At 52.5% G+C, this 17661-nt stretch overlaps 2 protein-coding genes across 4 annotated transcripts; both read right to left on the reverse strand.

The window, feature by feature from the left end:
* Positions 1-2123: 2123 nt before the first annotated feature.
* Positions 2124-3809, reverse strand: Hamp (hepcidin antimicrobial peptide). Its single transcript, XM_021166683.2, has 3 exons — positions 3660-3809; positions 2421-2480; positions 2124-2337 (listed from the first exon to the last, which is right to left on the reverse strand). The coding sequence occupies exons 1-3, from the start codon at positions 3747-3749 to the stop codon at positions 2233-2235; spliced, it is 255 nt and encodes an 84-aa protein (XP_021022342.1). The 5' UTR covers positions 3750-3809; the 3' UTR covers positions 2124-2232.
* Positions 3810-5763: 1954 nt separating this feature from the next.
* Usf2 (upstream transcription factor 2, c-fos interacting) lies at positions 5764-16726 on the reverse strand. 3 transcript variants are annotated; one of them, XM_021166630.1, is made up of 10 exons: positions 16625-16726; positions 16311-16357; positions 16078-16196; positions 15729-15929; positions 15220-15370; positions 15035-15122; positions 14671-14729; positions 6738-6832; positions 6524-6652; positions 5764-6442 (listed from the first exon to the last, which is right to left on the reverse strand). In XM_021166630.1, exons 1-10 carry the CDS (start codon positions 16684-16686, stop codon positions 6353-6355), a joined length of 1041 nt encoding a protein of 346 aa, XP_021022289.1. In that variant the 5' UTR covers positions 16687-16726; the 3' UTR covers positions 5764-6352. The 3 variants fall into 3 exon arrangements, with proteins under 3 accessions (XP_021022289.1, XP_021022290.1, XP_021022292.1); XM_021166631.2 differs by having other exon boundaries at positions 15810-15929; positions 16625-16703; XM_021166633.2 differs by lacking the exon at positions 15729-15929 and having other exon boundaries at positions 16625-16703.
* Between the last annotated feature and the right edge of the window lie 935 nt (positions 16727-17661).

The following is a 17661-nucleotide window of genomic DNA, read 5'->3' on the forward strand; positions in this document are numbered from 1 at the left end:
AGTCAGGGGGTGGAGCAAGCCAGGGGCGGAGCAAGCCTGGGGGCAGAGCAAGATAGGGGGTGGAGCAAGTCAGGGGGTGGAGCAAGCCAGGAGGCCTAGCTCTTCATGAGCTCCAATATTTTCCAGAACACGGGTTGTGCTATGTGTGAGTGTCTTCACCATATAATCAGGGGCTATGACCTCATTGTCGGCGTTGGGGGAGGGTTTGTTTCTGCCTTACTGTGTATGCTCCTTGTCTCTGGACTCAACCCTAACAGCCTTAGCCTTATTATGATCAGCACCTCTGGTTTGACAGTGCCCCATCAAGCCCATATGTTTGTTACATTAAACAAAGCCACTAAGAGAAACCAGGGTGTCCTTGAAACCAAGTTTCAAGGTTGTAAAAGAGTAGGCAAAGGTGGGGTGTCTTTCTTTTTCTCAGCTTCCTCTGATGACCAGCCTCTGATGTAAAAGAGTGTGGTGAGGAGGTAGTTGCTGGCTTCTAGTTTGGTTAAGTTGATCCTACAGATGGACTTTTTGAATTCTAGTTGGTCTGAGGCAGGAGGACTGCAGCAAGTTTTAAAAAGCCAGCCTGGGATACATATAGAGGGAGACCCTGTCTCAAACACAAACCAGGGATAAAGATATAGGGATAGAGATGGTAGAGAGGTTGCTAGAAATCAAGAGGCCCTGGGTGTGTGTCGAGGCACTGCACAAAAGCTAGCTTATAATCCCAGAACTCAAGACGTGGAGGCAGAAAGATAGAAGTTCAAGGTCATCCTTGGCTACTTAGGGAGTGCAAGACCAGGTTAGACTACAAAAGACCCTGTCCACAATAAATAAATAGATAGATAAATAAATAAATAAATAAATCTCTCCTTGCTCAGGGTGTATGTCAGTTGTGTAAGTATCTGGCTGTTCTATGTGGGGTCTGCGTTTGGTTACTCAGTCCTCGGGGGACAAAAGAGCACTTGATAGAAGAACTCACTAATGTCATTGCTACTGGTTTGAACTGCCATACCTGGCTTAATTGCTAATATTTACAGTACTAGTATATCTCACACACAGGCTTTCCAGACGGTCATGACAAGATTAGAAGTCCTTCTTTGCTTGCCTGTGGACATGGCGGGCAGCTCCCAGGTGTCATGTATCTAGACTAATATATCCCTTCCAGGATCCAACAGAGGCCAAGTGACCAATGTCCTTTCTCATCATTAGGGCTGTTGAAATTGTAACAAGCCAGGACGATAGCGAATCGTGTATCAGTGTCCCTATTAAGTGTAGATTGAAAGAAGGCTCAGTGCATAAAGTACTTGCCGTGCAGGCTGAGTGCTAGCGTCCACATTACAAGAGCTGTGACAGAGACAGATGGATCCTAGAGTCATGCTTAGACAGTTTATGGGGTATTATTTCCAGGTTCAGGGAGAGACCCTGTATCAAAAACCAAGAAGTGTGCACACACAGACACACACACATACATACACACACAGAATTAAATATACATCAATTTAAAAAAATGGATCCGGGCGTGGTGGTACATGCCTTTAATCCCAGCACTCCGGAGGCAGAGGCAGGCAGATTTCTGAGTTCGAGGCCAGTCTGGTCTACAGAGTGTGGTCCAGGACAACCAGGGCTACACAGAGAAACCCTGTCTCGAAAAAACAAACAAACAAACAAACAAAAACCCCAAAACACAGGAAAGATAAACTGATGGCAGATATAGCACACACCTTAAATTCCAAGACTTAGAAGGCAAAGGCAAATGATCTCTGAGTTTGACAAAGCAAGTTTCATATCAGCTGGGGCTACTCTGGCTCTTCCATGTGCACACAAACACACACACACACACACACACAGACGCACACATTTGTAAAAAAAAACTTTTAAGAAGAATGAAAGACAGAAAAAGACTAAGGAAAGTCTTTTCAGGTTTCTTTCCAGGCTGCTACATAAACTCCAGATCTTTTGAAGTAAGAAGCAAAGTGAAGAACAGACAAGAAATGCTGTTCCCCAGCATTCTAGCAGCCGCATTATACATAGACCTGTAAACCCAGCTTAGTGCCTGTCCTCGACAGGGCTTGCAACAAGTCCATCTGTTTGGCAAGAAAAAAAAAAAAAAAAGGTAAAAAACCTAGACACCTAGGTTTGAAAATAAAATCGTCTTTATTTCAAGGTCATTGCTGGGGAGGGCAGGAATAAATAATGGGGCTGAGGAGCTGCAGGGATGTTGAGAGGTCAGGATGTGGCTCTAGCCTATGTTTTGCAACAGATACCACAGTGGGGATTGCTACAGCATTGACAGCAGAAGATGCAGATGGGGAAGTAGGTGTCTCGCTTCCTTCTCTTCTGCATTGGGATCTGTGTAAAGAAAGAGAGGTAAGCAGCCTAGCTTGGGCATGGGAGAGGCTGGGGATCAGGGAGGGAGTCCCAGATGCTCTTACCGCACTGTCTGCCCTGCTTTCTTCCCTGTGCAAAGGCTGCAGCTCTGTAGTCTGTCTCATCTGTGAAAGCAGAAGAGGTACTGAGTCTTGTGGAGTTTCCAGCATAGCTTTCTGACTTTTCTCTGCCAGCTTCTTCCCCAGAGATTTAGGGACTGTGCTTAGGTAGAATTCCTAGAAGGGCTCATACTGCCCTGTTTCCCCTCACCATTCCTTGGATGCTCCTAAAAGCACCTGCTTTCTTTCCTCTTGCACACTCCGGACAGTTTTCCCCGCGTCTTATCTCTTATAACCAGGTCACCACATAGCACAACGAATAAGTCATTGCACCATCAGCTGGATTGTGGCTTTCCAGGACAGATCATCATCTGCACAGCTGTCCACAAGGCTCGGCACAGCAGAACCTCTACAGCCCTTTATTGCCAACACTGGCTTCACGTATCAGACCCTACAGTCCCCAAGGGTCTTGTGATTACCTTGAGTGCCTATGTTTATCATATGCATGCTTATTGCTGACTGCCATCTAGGGCAGAAGGCATCAGGTACCCTGGAACTAGAGTTCAGGATAGTTGTGAGCCACAACATGGGTGCTGGGAACTGACTCTAGGTCTTAAGCACAAGCATCAAATGTTCTTAAGAGCTAAGCCATCTCTCCAGACCCTTCTGTATCTTTCTTTTTGTTTTGTTTTGTTTTTGTTTTTTTCAGACAGGGTTTCTGTGTGTAGCCCTGGCTGTCTTGGAACTCACTTTGTAGACCAGGCTGGATTCGAACTCAGAAATCCACCTGCCTCTGCCTCCCAAATGCTGGGATTAAAGGCATGTGCCACCACCGCCGGCTTCTGTATCATTTTCTTCTAGAATACTTTGCCTGGCTGTCAGCCTCTTAGCCCCACCTCTGGTCCTTCCTCATTAGAGTTTTTCTGCCCATTGTCTTTTGTACTATCCACAGTAAGTCTTTATAAAATAGTCACTTAAAGGCTGCTTAAGGAATGCCCTGACGGGGCGGGACAGCCAAGGAACACTTTGTCTGGCTCCCACCATGCTTCTCCTGTTCATTTTCCACAGTAGGACAACAGAGTAGCTATTCAAGGACACCTGTGCAGCCTCCCAGCTCTTCCACTAAGGACCGCCCTCTTGTCAGCAGCTGTCATGACTTCTGAGCCATTCTAAATACTCAGTGGTGAGCAGCTCCTGCCTCCCTGGGACCTGTCTCTCCCACCACAATGGGCCTGGGGTGCTCACCTGTTGCTGGAGATAGGTGGTGCTGCTCAGGCTGGCAAGGAGGAGAAGCAGGAGACAGGCAGCCTGGGTCCGAGTGCTGAGTGCCATCATGCCTTCTGTCCTGCTGTGCAGTCAAAGGACTTGTGTGGTGGTTGTCTAGGAGCCAGTCCCAGTCCTTTTTATGGGACTTGTGGGAGGAGGGTCACCTGAGCCTCCCCCACCCCCATTTTGCTCTGACTCATTTCCAAGAAGATAGTGGCGCCAAACAGGCGGGAGAGATAAGCGGGAACAGTGACAGGGGACAGGGTTGTGTCAACCACAGCCAGCAGAGGTGCATCCAGAGGGTGGGGCAGACAGGACCATGGACACAAGCCTCCAGCCAGCCACCTGTGATGTCACACTGTGGCTCTCAAAAAAATTCCCCTTCTTTCCCCTAAACAGTGATTGGATTGGTGAGTGGAAGAACTGTACCTTTTACCCCTATCGGTGCCCTCAGTAGGGCTGTTACTCACTGGGCTTCTCAGAAGGACCCAGCAATGTCGTACACATGTGCAGGGCGCATCCTAGCATTTTAGGCCCACGAGTTTGTGTCAGCGTTAGCCCAGGAGCCCACCATGGTGTCCAGCATGGAGACCACGGTGAAGACCATGTGATGTAGCTGTCATGTTGGAGTCACCTTCTGCCTCCCGAGGCCGCGGTCACTAATCACAGGGAGAGCCAACGCATTTCACAAGCTGGTGTATAAAAAACACCCTGGTTTCACATGGCAGTGAGTACTGCTTCTTTGTCTTTACCACCCGTGCCAACTCACTTTTGTGTTAACAGCTGGTGCTACTTGGCCTCTAAGTGGCTGCCTGCTCCCTCCTGGGCCCTACTGGTGAATATGCTGAAAGTTGCCTTCCAGTCACTGGCTGCAGGGGTCTGGCTTGAGTTCTATTCCTCAAATGGTTTCCCTATAAGCACAGGGGACACAGTATTGTGTGAGACTTGGCTTAGCAGGAAGAGACTGTGCCCCCTCTCAGCTCCAAGTGCAGTGGGATTATACCTCTCCATGCCACGTTGGACCACATATACCACAGAGATTGGTACACAGCCTACACCTGGGCTTTCATAGCTAGTTCTTGGGGTACTACTAAAGCCTGTGTGGTGCTGTTTCTATTACCTGGACCCTTGGTATATGCAGCCTGAGACATTATCAAACTTTGACTCCAGAGATAAACTCCTGGTCGGCATTCCTGAGTTACACAGGGAACATCCAGAGTCAGTTCTGTCCAGAACCTGGGAAGGCTTCTACCCCTCTTCTGCTGCTCACTGGGGCTGCTCATGTGTTCCACATGCTTCCTCAAAGAGGGCTTCAGGAAGTGGTAAGGCCAAAGACAGGGTTCATTTTTTTTTTTAAGTTTTATTTACTTAATTTATATGAGTACACGGTCGATGTCTTCAGACACACTAAAGAGGGCATCGGATCCCATTACAGATGTTTGTGAGCCACCATGTGATTGCTGGAATTGAACTCAGGACCTATGGAAGAGCAGCCAGTGCTCTTAACTACTGAGCCATCTCTCCAGCTCAAGACAGGGTTCTTAAGACAGCAGAGGCCATCAGGAGTACTTAGGTTGAGGCAAGGTACAAAGTGTAGCAAAGGGAACCTGACTGGCAGGCCTCCATCCTGGGAATGGTGAGCGAATCTCTTGGGGACATGATGGTATTCCCCGATCCCGCCAACCATCACTGTGGCTTCTCAGGACAGGTTTCATCATCAGCCAAGGGCCACAAGGGTCACAGCACAGGCGCCAGAGCTACAATTTGAGGCGACAGACTGCCGGGCCAAGCCTGGCTTTCTGGCCATCTGCCCTCAATTGGGGGTGGGGGGCTCAAGGCCAGCCCTCATCATTGGCTGGTACAGAGGGAGGGCTTCAGCCCCAGAGCCCAGGGACACTCCAGCCTCCCCTCTAACAGCAGGGGTATGTCCTTGACCTCAGCTCCCATACCCCTAATCTGCACCCCAGGGCCCGAGTTAATGCCCCCAGCCATTGTCACACAGCTACAGTGTAACTGTAGCTTAGACCTCAGGGAGACCCTAGGACGCCTACCCAACCCCATGCCCAACATGGACACACAGACAGACAAGGCGGGGCCACACTGGCCAGTTTATTGCAGTTAAATACCTCTCTCTCTATTTTTTTGTCCATTTTCCATAAAGAAAATTAAAACACACACACGCACACACGCGCATACACACACACCCACACGTACACACACACCCACACACCCAGAGGGGAGCAGGGATCCAGAACAAGAGGGGTGGCGGGCATGGCCTCCCTGCAAAGGTCCAAGCCCCAGGGAAGGCCCGCATCCCCAAAGCTCCCTCCTTCCCATGAGCACCCTGTCTCAATACCTCTAGAGACCAAGGAGGCAGCGGGCAGCGGGGCCTCTGTCCTCCTCCCCTGCTCCTCCTGATGAGCCCACTATAAGTGATGGGCTGGTGAGGACCGAGAAGGGAGGCTGACGGACAGATGGGCAGGTGGGCATCGTTTCCGCATGGAGGAGGGTAGTGGGCAATGTATCAACAGAAATGCATTATGTCTCCTTGTTTTTGTTAAAAATCTACTATAAAAAAACGCAGCTTGGGGAGGGGCATCTCCCTCTCTGTGCTAAGGGCTGGGGGAGGGGCAGCAGAGGCCGACAGCAGCTGAAGGGTGAGCCGGCGGGCATCACTGCCGGGTACTCTCGCCCACCATTTCCAGGTTGTGCTGCTGTAGCTGGGCTCGAAGCAGGGCATTCTCATTCTTCAGCTCCTCGATCTGCAGGCACCATGGGGGACATGGGAGCCAGGGTTAGGCCTTGGCACACTGGGCCCCCGTGGATTCCAGGCCTGTACCCACCTGCTGCCTGAGGAGCTCATTGTCCATCTGCAGCCGCTCTGCCTCCTTGAAGGTCTCCTGCATGCGCTGGTTGGTCTGGCGTAGCTCCCGGATGTAATCGCAAGCCTTGGACAGGATGCCCCCTTTACTCTGTAGTGGAGGGCACACAAGAGTCAGGAGGACAGAAGAGCTGGGCTCCTGTGCCGACTCTCTGGAAGAGACTGAGGACCCTTACCGCTCCTGTCTTGCTGTTGTCTGCATGACAATCTGGAATGATTTTTGAAAGCTGGACGATCCAGTTGTTGATCTTGTCCCTCCTTCTCCGCTCCACTGCAGGAACACAATAAAATCAGCATTCTATGGACAGACTCACTGAAACTAGGATGGCATAGGCTGCCCAGTCATGTTGCTAAGTGAGGACCCGGGCTGCTATCTCCTGATGGGCCACACTGCTTCCTGAGGAGCCCAGTCAAGTGGCAACCCTCAAGTGCCATGCTGTCAGGACAGAAAGCCACTCGGATGCTGCACACAGTGTCACACCATACACTGGAAATGCAGGTCTGGGACTTGTATTTTGGGGGTGGCGCTATATCACCCCTTATGCAGGATCCAGCACCCCCACGGCTCCTGTAACCCTTACGTCTCATTCTCTATGTCCACAAACTCTGGCTTCTCTAATTTTGCTTCTTCTTTTTTTTTTTTTGGTTCCCTTGGGAATTGTCTCATGTAGGGCAGGTTGGGCACAAAGTATGTAGCCGAGGATGATTTTGAACTTCTGATCTGCTTGCCTACATTCCTTAAGCAGCCACTATTGCCTAGTTTTACTCAGTGCGGGGAAGGAAGGCCACACTCTACCAACTGAGCTCCATCCTAGCTCCTTTTCATAGTTAATGTAGAAATCTGACGATGGCTTGCCTCTGTTTAAAATCCTCCTCTACAGCCTTGGCAAGCTCCAGTCTCCAAGACAAGAGCTATGCCCCTGAGTCCCTGACCCAGGGGACTTCACCTCGCCCAGGAATGTGAACGCCATACCTTAGAGGCCATACCTCTTACTGTTAGCTATGCTGAGTGACAACTGTCTGGAGGCAGCTGTGCTTTCCTCTGGCCTGTTGTATGGTCAGGAGGCCTGCCAGGAGCCACCTGACTTGGAGCTAGTTCCACATCTTGCTGTAGCAAGGCTTCCCAGCCCTGCATCACCCCCAGGGCACAGTCCTCCTTCTGTTGGGATACACAAGACCCTGGCACCCCAAATCTCATAGCCCTCCATCCTCTTGTCGGGAGGGCTGCAGCGACTGGCTACATCTGTGGGGGAGTTGGGCCCTGAGCCTGATGGGCTGTGGGAAACACCAAGGGGAATTTCCTCATGAGGCCAGCAAGAATGGAAAATTGGGCCAGCCTTAAGTGATAGGGGTGGGTGAGGGCAGTCCCCTATCTCTTCAGAACTGACCTTATACCTTGCCCATTCCCTTAAGGGACTTTAGGGTCTGGGAATAGGTGGAGACTACTGCATCTGCTTGTCACTCTGTCAGGTGCCTTCCAATTTGGCCTCAGTGACTTCATTTTTCTCCTCTGCCCTATCCTTTTCACAGCAATGATTTTTCCTGTGCCATCTTTCCAATGTCCTGCCAAAAACTTGGCCATGCTGAATTCATAAGTGCTGTGGTATTTGTCCACTATGCTCTGGGCTAGCTCACTCATGTCACCACCAAGTGTGGCACCATCCTTTGGGAACTTGGTGGAGGACTGCAGCAACAAAGCTGAGTCTAGCCAAGGCCTAGAAGCAAACCCACAGTAGTCCCTTGCTGGCTGCTCTATCTCTAGGGTTCAACAGGCCTCACTGAGTAGTTCTCCACCCTCCTCTCTTCTAGGGCTTGGGCCTCAGGCAGGACCTTCCTCTGACAGACACACCTCTACCCTCAGGCTAAGAGTAGATGGGCAAGGCAGAGCTCCTTTGTGTACATTTAATTTTGCAAAATGTAGAGGTGTGTGGCTGCATCCAGTGGACTCAATCCTGGCTCTGTCCTGGCTGGTGCTCATGATGCCACCATGAAGTGATGTGCATAGGGACCCTGTGCCTACAGTACACGTGCCCCAAGAATGGCAGTGTGCAGCAATGCTTTCTGGGTACAGCCCACAATCAGAATTCCCAGAGACAAGAAATACTTGGGTTTCAGAGAGAAGGGACCCGAGGCAGATGGAAAGGAAGATCAGGACCACAGGAAAGATAATAAACACTTGTGATGTGTGTGTGTGTCTGTGTCTGTGTGTTTGTGTATAAGCTGTTCATAGCCTGTGTCCAGGTGGTAACATTGTTAGGTCCCTGGCTTGCAAAAACCATTAGGACAAGTTGGACCAGCAGAAGGTCAGTTAGACCAGAGAAGCCCTGTAGTTAGAAAAAAGCACTTAAAACACTTCTCACAGCCATGTGTGGTAGCACACACCTTTAATCTCATAACTCAGGAGGCAGATGCAGGGCGAATCTCTGAGTTTGAGACCAGTCTGCTTTACAGAGTAAGTTCTAAAATAGTCAAGGCCATATAGAAAAACTGTTTCTAAAACAAACAAACAAACAAACAAACAAACAAACAAACAAACTCCCACACCTCATAGCATAACCTGCCAGGACCAAAGGAAGAGCGGGACCAGGAGCTATTAGCACGCCTCGCTCCACCACCAAGAAAAGCAAGAAAATAGGAGGCTGGGTCTCCCTGGCTCCCTCAGCCAAGCTGCCTCCCTGGAGAGGAGAGCCCCTTTCACAGCGGCAGGTACCACCCATCATGGTTCACGTGGCACCTTCTCCAGGCTTGTCCTCTTACAGAGCCCAGGTTAAGTTTTATACTCTCAAAGAACTGGAACCATATCTGCTGTGTTCTGACTACAGAGAACTGAGAAATCAAACAAAAAGGAGACCCAGAGCTCTACAACATGTCTGCAAATTGGGCAACATGCTTCCTGAACAACCTAGGGTCAAAGAGAAAATCATAGAACTGGAAGATATTTTGATATAAATGATGATATCAACATTTGCCCAATCTCATGAAACTGAAAAGCTTCTGTAAGGCAAATAACTCTGTCAGCTGGGACAAAACAGCAGTGTGCAGACTGGGAAAGGATCTTCACCAACCCTCCATCTGACAGAAACAACTCAAGAAATTAGACATCAACAAACCAAATAAACCAACTATAAAATAAAGTACAGAGCTAAACAGAGAATTCTCAACAGAGGAATCTCAAATGGCTGAGAAGCACTTAAAGAAATGTTCAACATCCTTAGTCATCTGGGAAATGCAAATCAAATGACCCTGAGATTCCACCTCACACTAGTCAGAATGGCTAAGATCAAAAACTTGAGGGACAGCAGATGCTGGTGAAATGTGGAGCAAGGGGAACACGCCTACATTGCTGTTGGGAGTGAAACTTGTGCAACCACTTTGGAAATCAATTTGGCAGTTTCTCAGAAAACAGGGAATAATTCTACCTCAAGGCTCAGCTACTCCACTCCTAGGCATATTCCCAAAAGATGTTCTACTATACCACAGGGATACTTGTTCACATATGTTCATAGCAGCTTTATTTGCAATAGCCAGAAACTGGAAACAACCTAGATGCCCCTCAACTGAAGAGTGGAGAAAGGAAACCTGGCACTTCTACACAATGGAACACTGCTCAGCTACTGCAAAGAAAGACATTATGAATCTTGCAGACAATGGATGGAACTCGAGAACATCATCCTGAGTGAGGTGACCCAGAGTCAGAAAGACATGCACGGGATGTACTCACTGATAAGTGGACATTAGCCATAAAGTGCAGGATAACCAAGCTATGATCCACAGACCAGAAGAAACTGGATAATAAGGAGGTCCCAAGGAAGATGTGTGAATCTCACTCACACGGGGAAATGAAATGGTCATTGGAGGTGGATGGAAAGAGAGAACTGGGTAGGAGAGGGGGCAAGCAGGCAGTCAGGTGTGGGGAGAGGAGTGGGCAGGCGAGGGCTGGGAGCGAGAATGGGAATCGTTGGGAGAATGCAGGGCGTCTATGGGGTGACTCTAGTTGAGATTCCTACCAGAGGGATGTAGAGGCGAAAGGGCCACTTCCTGTAGTCAGGCAGGACTTCTAGAAGAGGCAGGGGGACATCTATCTATAAAGCCTTTAACCCAAAATTTGTCTTGCCTACAAGATGTGCAGGGATAAAGATGGAGCAGAGACTGAGGGAACAGTCATCCAATGACTGCCCTGACTCGAGACCCATTTCATGTGAGAGAGCCAACTTCCAACACTATTAATAAATAATACTCTTATGCTTGCAGACAACAGCCTAGCATAACTGTCTCCTGAGAGACTTCGTCCAGCAGTGGATGGAGGCAGATGCAGAGAGCCACACTCATCAGGTGGAGCTTGGGGAGTCTTGTGGAAGAGTAGGGGATAGAAGTGAGCAAGTCAGAGAGGTCAAGGATACCACAAGAAGACCCAGAGTCAACTGACCTGGGACCATGGGAATTCAGAGCCTGGGCTACAAGCTAGGGAGCATGGACCTAGATCCCCTATACATTTGTGGCAAATGTGCAATTTAGTCTTCAGGTGGGCCCCCTAACAAGTGTGTGTGCATGGGGTGGGGGGGATGCTGTCTTGGTCTCTGTTCTCTGCCTTTGGGTCCCTTCCCCCTACCTGCACTGCCTGGTTGGGCCTCAATGAGAGAGGATGTATCTAGTCCTGCTGGGACTAGATGCCCCAGGGTGGGGTGGTACCCAAGGAGGGGGCAATGTGTGTGTGTGTGATCTGCCAAGGGGGATCTGGGGGCAGAGGAGGGAGGGGGACTGTGGTCTAGATATAAAATGAATATAAATAATAATTTATTACAAGAAAAAAAAAAGAGAGCGAGAATCAAATTAGAAAAACAACCAAAATGAAAAAATAAAACAGAATAAAAAACCCTATTTGTCCAAATGGGCCGGAAGTCTAGTCAGAAGTCTGTAGCTATGGTTTTGCATCAGGAAAAGGTTTGTTCGTTTATTTTTTCTTTAAGACAGTTTCTTACTATGCAGTCCAGCTGGATTCTGCCCCAGCTTCACCAGTGCTAAGATTACAAGAGTATACCATGATATTCATCTTTTAAAAGAAAGATTTGGTAATCCCAGCTACTAGGCAGTCAGAAGCAGGAGGTTTCTAAGTACAAGATCAGTCTGGATAAACATGAGACTCTAGGGGAATAGTTGCTGGCAGAGTACTTTCTTAGCACGCTCCCGGCCCTAGATTATAGTCCCAGCGCCATAAACAAAGAACTCAAAACAAAACAAAGCACAAGGCAAAACCCCATGCACCACCATACATGAAGAACCCAAGCAGGACCCCCTTACAGTGAAAACCAATAAAACAGAAAGAGCTGTCCAGCCCAGCATTTAAAGACAGATTTCATGGCAAGACCTGCATTTCTATCACCATTAACAACAGGCTCCCCAGCCACCCCTTTCATTCAGGCTCCTGACAGGTCCCTTGGTACAAATGTGCACAGTTTCCTCAGGCCCCTGCTGGCCCCCTCTGGAACCCACCCTACAGAAAAGCCACAGGGGAAAAAAAGACAGAAGCTACATGGAAACTCTTGTCAGCACAGAGCCCCGGGAAGGAAAGGGTAGAGCCCTGAAAGTCACCCTGCCTCGTTTCTAGCAGGGAGCATTCTCGGGGCCTCTCAGGAAGGCAGGCAGTGTGTGCTATAAGGACAGGTATGAGAAGTCTCATGGACAGCTAGACATGCAAGATTCTGAGAGGCAATTTCAGTGGACCAGGAAGTAAAAACTGCATCTTTTGGACCGCGCCAAGCCCCAAGAGAATGGGAAGAGGCATCTATCACCTTTTTGGATAAAAGGAACAACAGACTCTGGTGCTGGGGATGAGTGTTAGGGGTGTGACAACTAGAGCTTTGGTGCCCCCGCGGCTGGCGCTTACAATAAATGGAAAGGAACTCAGGCCCAGGCCTTAAGAAACACTCCATGCTGCTCCTCATTTCTGAGAACCTCTCTGTAAAGACAGGGACCTTGCGGTGACCCCCAGGCTCAGCCTGGAAAGCCTGTGAAGAATACCAGGCTGTTGTAGGGATGGAGGGAGGGACAAACAGCCCAGGGACCTTGCGGTGACCGCCAGGCTCAGCCTGGAAAGCCTGTGAGGAATACCAGGCTGTTGTAGGGATGGAGGGAGTGACAAACAATGAACATCCCCAAGGGTGGAGGTGGGGTGAGGTTAGCAGTCACAGCAGATGTGCGGAGCTTAGACTGGAAAGGACGCCAGCAGATTTGGCAATGATGTTGTCACAGGTGACCTTCAATGGGGCCAGCCTGGTAGGCTAGACTGCCAAGCTCCAAGGAGGATGGAGGACAGGTAGGTGGAGGTTCAAACCTTTTACAGGTTAGATGCCAGAGGGCTGGACTGAGAGGTGAGGTTATGGGTGAAAAACAACCCAGGGTGAGGCACAGCGACCCTTCCCGGCCTGCTAGCCAGGCTGCCACAGCCCGAGGCCACTCTGCGGGCTGTTGCAGTGAGGGCAGGGGCCTTGTGAAAACTGAGGGCTGTGTTCCTATCATTGACATCAGACAACACAGCTGCAAAGATGGAAAACCAGACCTGAGTTGGGTAGTGGAGCTAACACAGCCTCAATAACCCACTAGAAAAACATCAAACTGTCCCCAAATCACATCCAAAACAACCTCAAGGCCCAGTTTACCCTTTTCCTTCAAAGCCACCTGACCTAGGCATTAGGCCTCAACCTAGCAGATCCCCCCCACCCCCACCCCCGAATCTGGCTCCTTATGCCCATCCTCTGAATGCCGACACCTCAGACCAGGTCTCTCCCTTCCCAGATGCCATCTCTAATACAGGACTTCTTGGGGTTTGGTTCCTCATCATCTTATCATTTTGCATCCACACACAGGACCCCATGAGGGTTTCCCCATGGTCACACTACATCCCCAGGATCAGGAAAACCAATCAGGGAAGAGCTCCTAGAGACCCCGCGTGAGCCAGCCTGGTAGGTTTCCCCTCAGCACTAGGACGAAGCTTCCTTCCTCTTTCCCTTCCCCATTCTGCTCTTCCTCAAACTTTAAAGTGTGTCTGCCCCTGGCCTAGACACTTGTCTGTGCTGTCCCCAGGCCCCCGAGAGAGGCCTCTGAAGCTCGTGTTGACAAGTCTGCTCCATTTGCTTAGCTTCCTCTCCTCCAGTGCTCCGGCATGCTGGGGGCACATGGCAACGTGTGCAGCTTGTCTCCTACCAAGGAGTGCTGAGAGCCCAGACCTTGTCTCTCTGTGTACTTGAGGTCTAGATGGGGGGCTGGTATAGGTATGTACTTATTGGCTGAAAGTCTGAACTTGCCACTTAGAACAGTGCCCCCCACCATTGACAAAGCACCCCTAAGTCTTAGGTCCTTGTCTAGACATGAGGCTTCGCCCTGGCTCATTCTTAAAGAATGTGCACAGAAGTTTAGCAACAAGCAAACAACCCCCTTCAAAGAAGTTGACTCTCTCCATCAGCCTGTGTGTCCCTCTACTGGCCAAGTTCTTGGAAAAATCTTCCTGGGGCGACCTCACTTCAGCACGTTAGCAATCCCTTGGTCACAAGCTGTCCTTCACAATTCTGATGGACTCCCTAGGCAGGCTGCAGACTTGGCACAGGGCCTGTGCTGTGTTGCCCTGCCCTGCCTGGGATCCAGGGTCAGTAAATATTTGTCGAGTGATGGCTGTTTGGGTATTAGAACTACCTTACACTGAGGGCTGCTATGTGCTTAGCAGTGGTGACCTATTAAGGCTGGGAGACCAAGTGACAGCACTAAAGGACAAAAGACATCAGGGTGGAACATGTAGCTTCCAGGAAGGGTAGGAGGCTCTGGCTTCAGCTGGCCAGAGGCTGCCCAGGTAGAAATGGAAGCTTGCTCATGAGGTCAAACCCCATGTGCAGATTTGGGGTCCACCACTTCAAGAGGATGGCCAACAAATCAAATCAAAATCACAGGCGGGCAAGAGGAAATATCTGGTCAAACCAAATCCACGCCCTCCATCTTTCCTAACATCTTGCCGTCCTCTGCCAATCAGCACTGACCTACCCACTCAGCATGCACGTCTCCAGCATCTGGACGTGTCAGGCAATGGGCTCAAGGCACCCAAGAGCTCTCTGCCATCCTTACCTTCATTGTGCTGAGCTCTTCTTCTCTCATCTCGAGGAGTTCTGGTTCCATCAATTTTCCTAAAGCAGAAGGGGAAACGATAGCATTTACCAAGCTATCAGACTTGACAAACACCTTTGTTTTTAGGGTTCTGGGGGTTGAACCCAGGGCTTTGTAAAATGCTAGGCTACCACTGAGTTAGCTCATCACAATTATCTTTGCAAAGTAAATCCCCGTGAAGAGAGGGTGAAAATAGATGAAAAAATTTTAAACTGATACTTCCGAAGCAGAGGCTCACAAAACCCATACCCCACCCCTGCTGTACACTGACCAGCCCAGCAAAACCTCCCTTCCCTCTGCCTCCAACAATGGAACTGGCACATACGGAGAATAGGGGTGTGTCCGGGGTGCAATTGTCCTCTGTGTGCCTGTCTGAAGCACATCCTGGGGTGTCATCATGACATAGAACTGGCCTGCAGGGAATGTGCAATGAACATCAGTAATGGGCCAAGCTGGAACTGCTTAAATGGTTTCCCTAGCTTTACCCTCAGAACCCTTCCTTCCCCTTACCTCCGGCCTGTAGGCTCTGGTCTGTAGTTTGAACAGACACAGCTGTGGTATCGCCCACACTGGATGCTGGAAAATAAGCAAATCGTGCCTCTCCGCTGACAGCTTCGGCCGCCGGGCTGCCACCATTGCTGAATGGATTTTGAATTACAGCCTAGGGAGGAGTACACATAGGCCATCCTTAGCCACCCCTGCTACGCCACCTTTGTTATTGGTATCGGTGTTTGTTTACTATACTGTGAGGCAAGAGGGTAGCCTACTGTGTGTGCCATTCTGTACAGAATCTCGTCTCTGACACCATTCAACCATCATTAGCTCTACTCTTTCCTCTAAGAAGTTTTCCAACTTTGCAATGAAAAGTAACTCCAAAAGACCTATCCAACGCCTGTGCAAAACTCTGACCAGACCTTACACAGCCTGCCAGCCCAGAGAACATCATGTGTGTGTCACACACCCCACCCCCTGGGCCTTCCCCCTCCCCAGCCCCTCCCCATAAATCGCGGGCCACCTACCAGCGGGAAGGGTGCTGCGGGACCTGTGGGTACAGAGGCAGCGGCAGGGCCAGGGCGCTGGGCTGCCCCGTCCACACCCACCTGGGTCACAGCCTGCTGCCCCCCCGCGAAGGCAGCGGTGGACACGACGCTGACGGCGCCGGCCGCGTCGCCCTGGCCGTCCAGCTGACCATCAGTCACCTGGACTACGCGGTATGTCACCTGCAGGGGGCGGCAGAGCGACGAGACCGACGCTGGGGCCCGAGTGGGGGACAGGTCGGAGCCTCTCCCTGTCCCGCCGCACGCGTCTGCCCTTCCTCAGCTCACCCCGGCGCTGGCCCTCCGGGCTCCCGGCCCACGGCCGCCTCACCTGGCCTCCATTACTCTCTGTGCGGAACTGGTACTGGATATTGTGGTCGCCGAACGCCGCCTGCTGGACGCTGGCGATGGCCACCGCCGTCTGCTCCTCAGCCCCCGGGCCGTCCCCGCCTGTGGGGGCAGCAGGGCAGGGGGCACGCTCAGCGGGAGCGCGGGGCCCCCCGACGTCCCCGGCCTGCAACCCCGGCGCGGGCCGCAGCCCCCGTGGCCCCCGCAAACACTCACCTTCCTGCAGCTCAACGCCCTCCTCGGCCTCGGGTCCCTTGTCGTGGCTGCGGGGGCACACCAGGGGCAGGGCCCGGGGTCAGCGAGGCCCGCACCCCTCGCCGGGGCGCAGCGGCCCGCCGCCCGCCCTCCAGGCCCGGCCCCCGCTAGGGTCAGCACCGCTGCCGAGCCCCGGCCGCCCGGATCCCCTCCCCGCGGCCTCCATTTTGAGCCGGGCCCAGAGGCCGCTCGGGATCATGGCGGCCCCCGCGCGCGGGGCTCGAGGGGCCGGGGCCCAGGGCGCGCGGAGGGGCGCGAGCTGTCGGCGCGCTTACCTGGCGGCGGCAGCAGCGGTGGCCGAGGAAGCGGGATCCAGACCCGGGTCCAGCATGTCCATGGGGGGGGCGGGGGGGAGGGGAGGGGAGGGAGGGGAGGGGGCGGGCGGCCGGGGGGGCCCGAGCCCGGCGCTCACGCCGCGCGGCAGGAGGGGACGGAGGAGACACGGGAGCCGCTCGCGCTGATCACGGGGACAAACAGTGGGGTCATGTGAGGAGGAGATGCCGCCGCCGCCGCTGCCGCCGCTACTCCTGCAGCTACCGCCTCCTCCTGCCGCCTCCGCCCGCCGCCGGCTCCGGGCGGTGCGAGGCTCCGGGCCACAGCTCAGCTGCCCCCCGCCCGCCGGCCCGCCGCACGCGGCCTGGGGCCTGCTTCCCTGAGCGCTCGCCGCCGCCGCCGCCGCGACTTGAGCTTTTTTTTTTTTAACAGGGCCCTGCCCGGATGGCGGCCGCCCTGTTGCCCAGATCGCCAGCTCCCGTGCCCGCCGCCCGGCCTAGCCTGGTCCGGCGGCGGCGGATCGTGGCTGCAGCTGCCGCCGCTTTCTATCACCCCCCCCCCCCCTCTCTTTTCTTTTTTTTTTTTTTTTTTTTCCTCCTTTACTGGAGCTGCGCGCGCGCGGTGGCGGCGACGGCGCGATCCCGGGGCGGGCGGGCGCGCGCGCGGGAGAGGGCAGGCCCTGGGGAACGCGCGCGCTGTCTGTCTTTGGTGGCGGCCGGGCGCGTACACACACACAGGCCCGGGGACTCTACACAGGACCACCACCGGTTGGAACGCAGGCCCGGCTGGAACGCCCGGCAACACGGATGCGGGGGCTCAGATCGCCGGGGTACAGGGTTTGAAGACTTAAAGTAGGTCGTATAGGAGTCGGGAGGAAGGGGAGCCGGGTTGCGCGCTCCCGAGGGCGCATGCGCACGTCGGGGCGGGGCAGGGCGGAGGCGGCAAGGGGCACGTACTCTAGGCGGCTGGCTACTGAGAAGGCTAAAGGCCTGTCTGGCCCCTTCTTTTGCTGGTCCCCCTCCTCCCAACTCAGCAAACC

Source organism: Mus caroli, chromosome 7, assembly GCF_900094665.2.
Source record: "Mus caroli chromosome 7, CAROLI_EIJ_v1.1, whole genome shotgun sequence".
NCBI classification, from domain to species: Eukaryota; Metazoa; Chordata; class Mammalia; order Rodentia; family Muridae; genus Mus; species Mus caroli.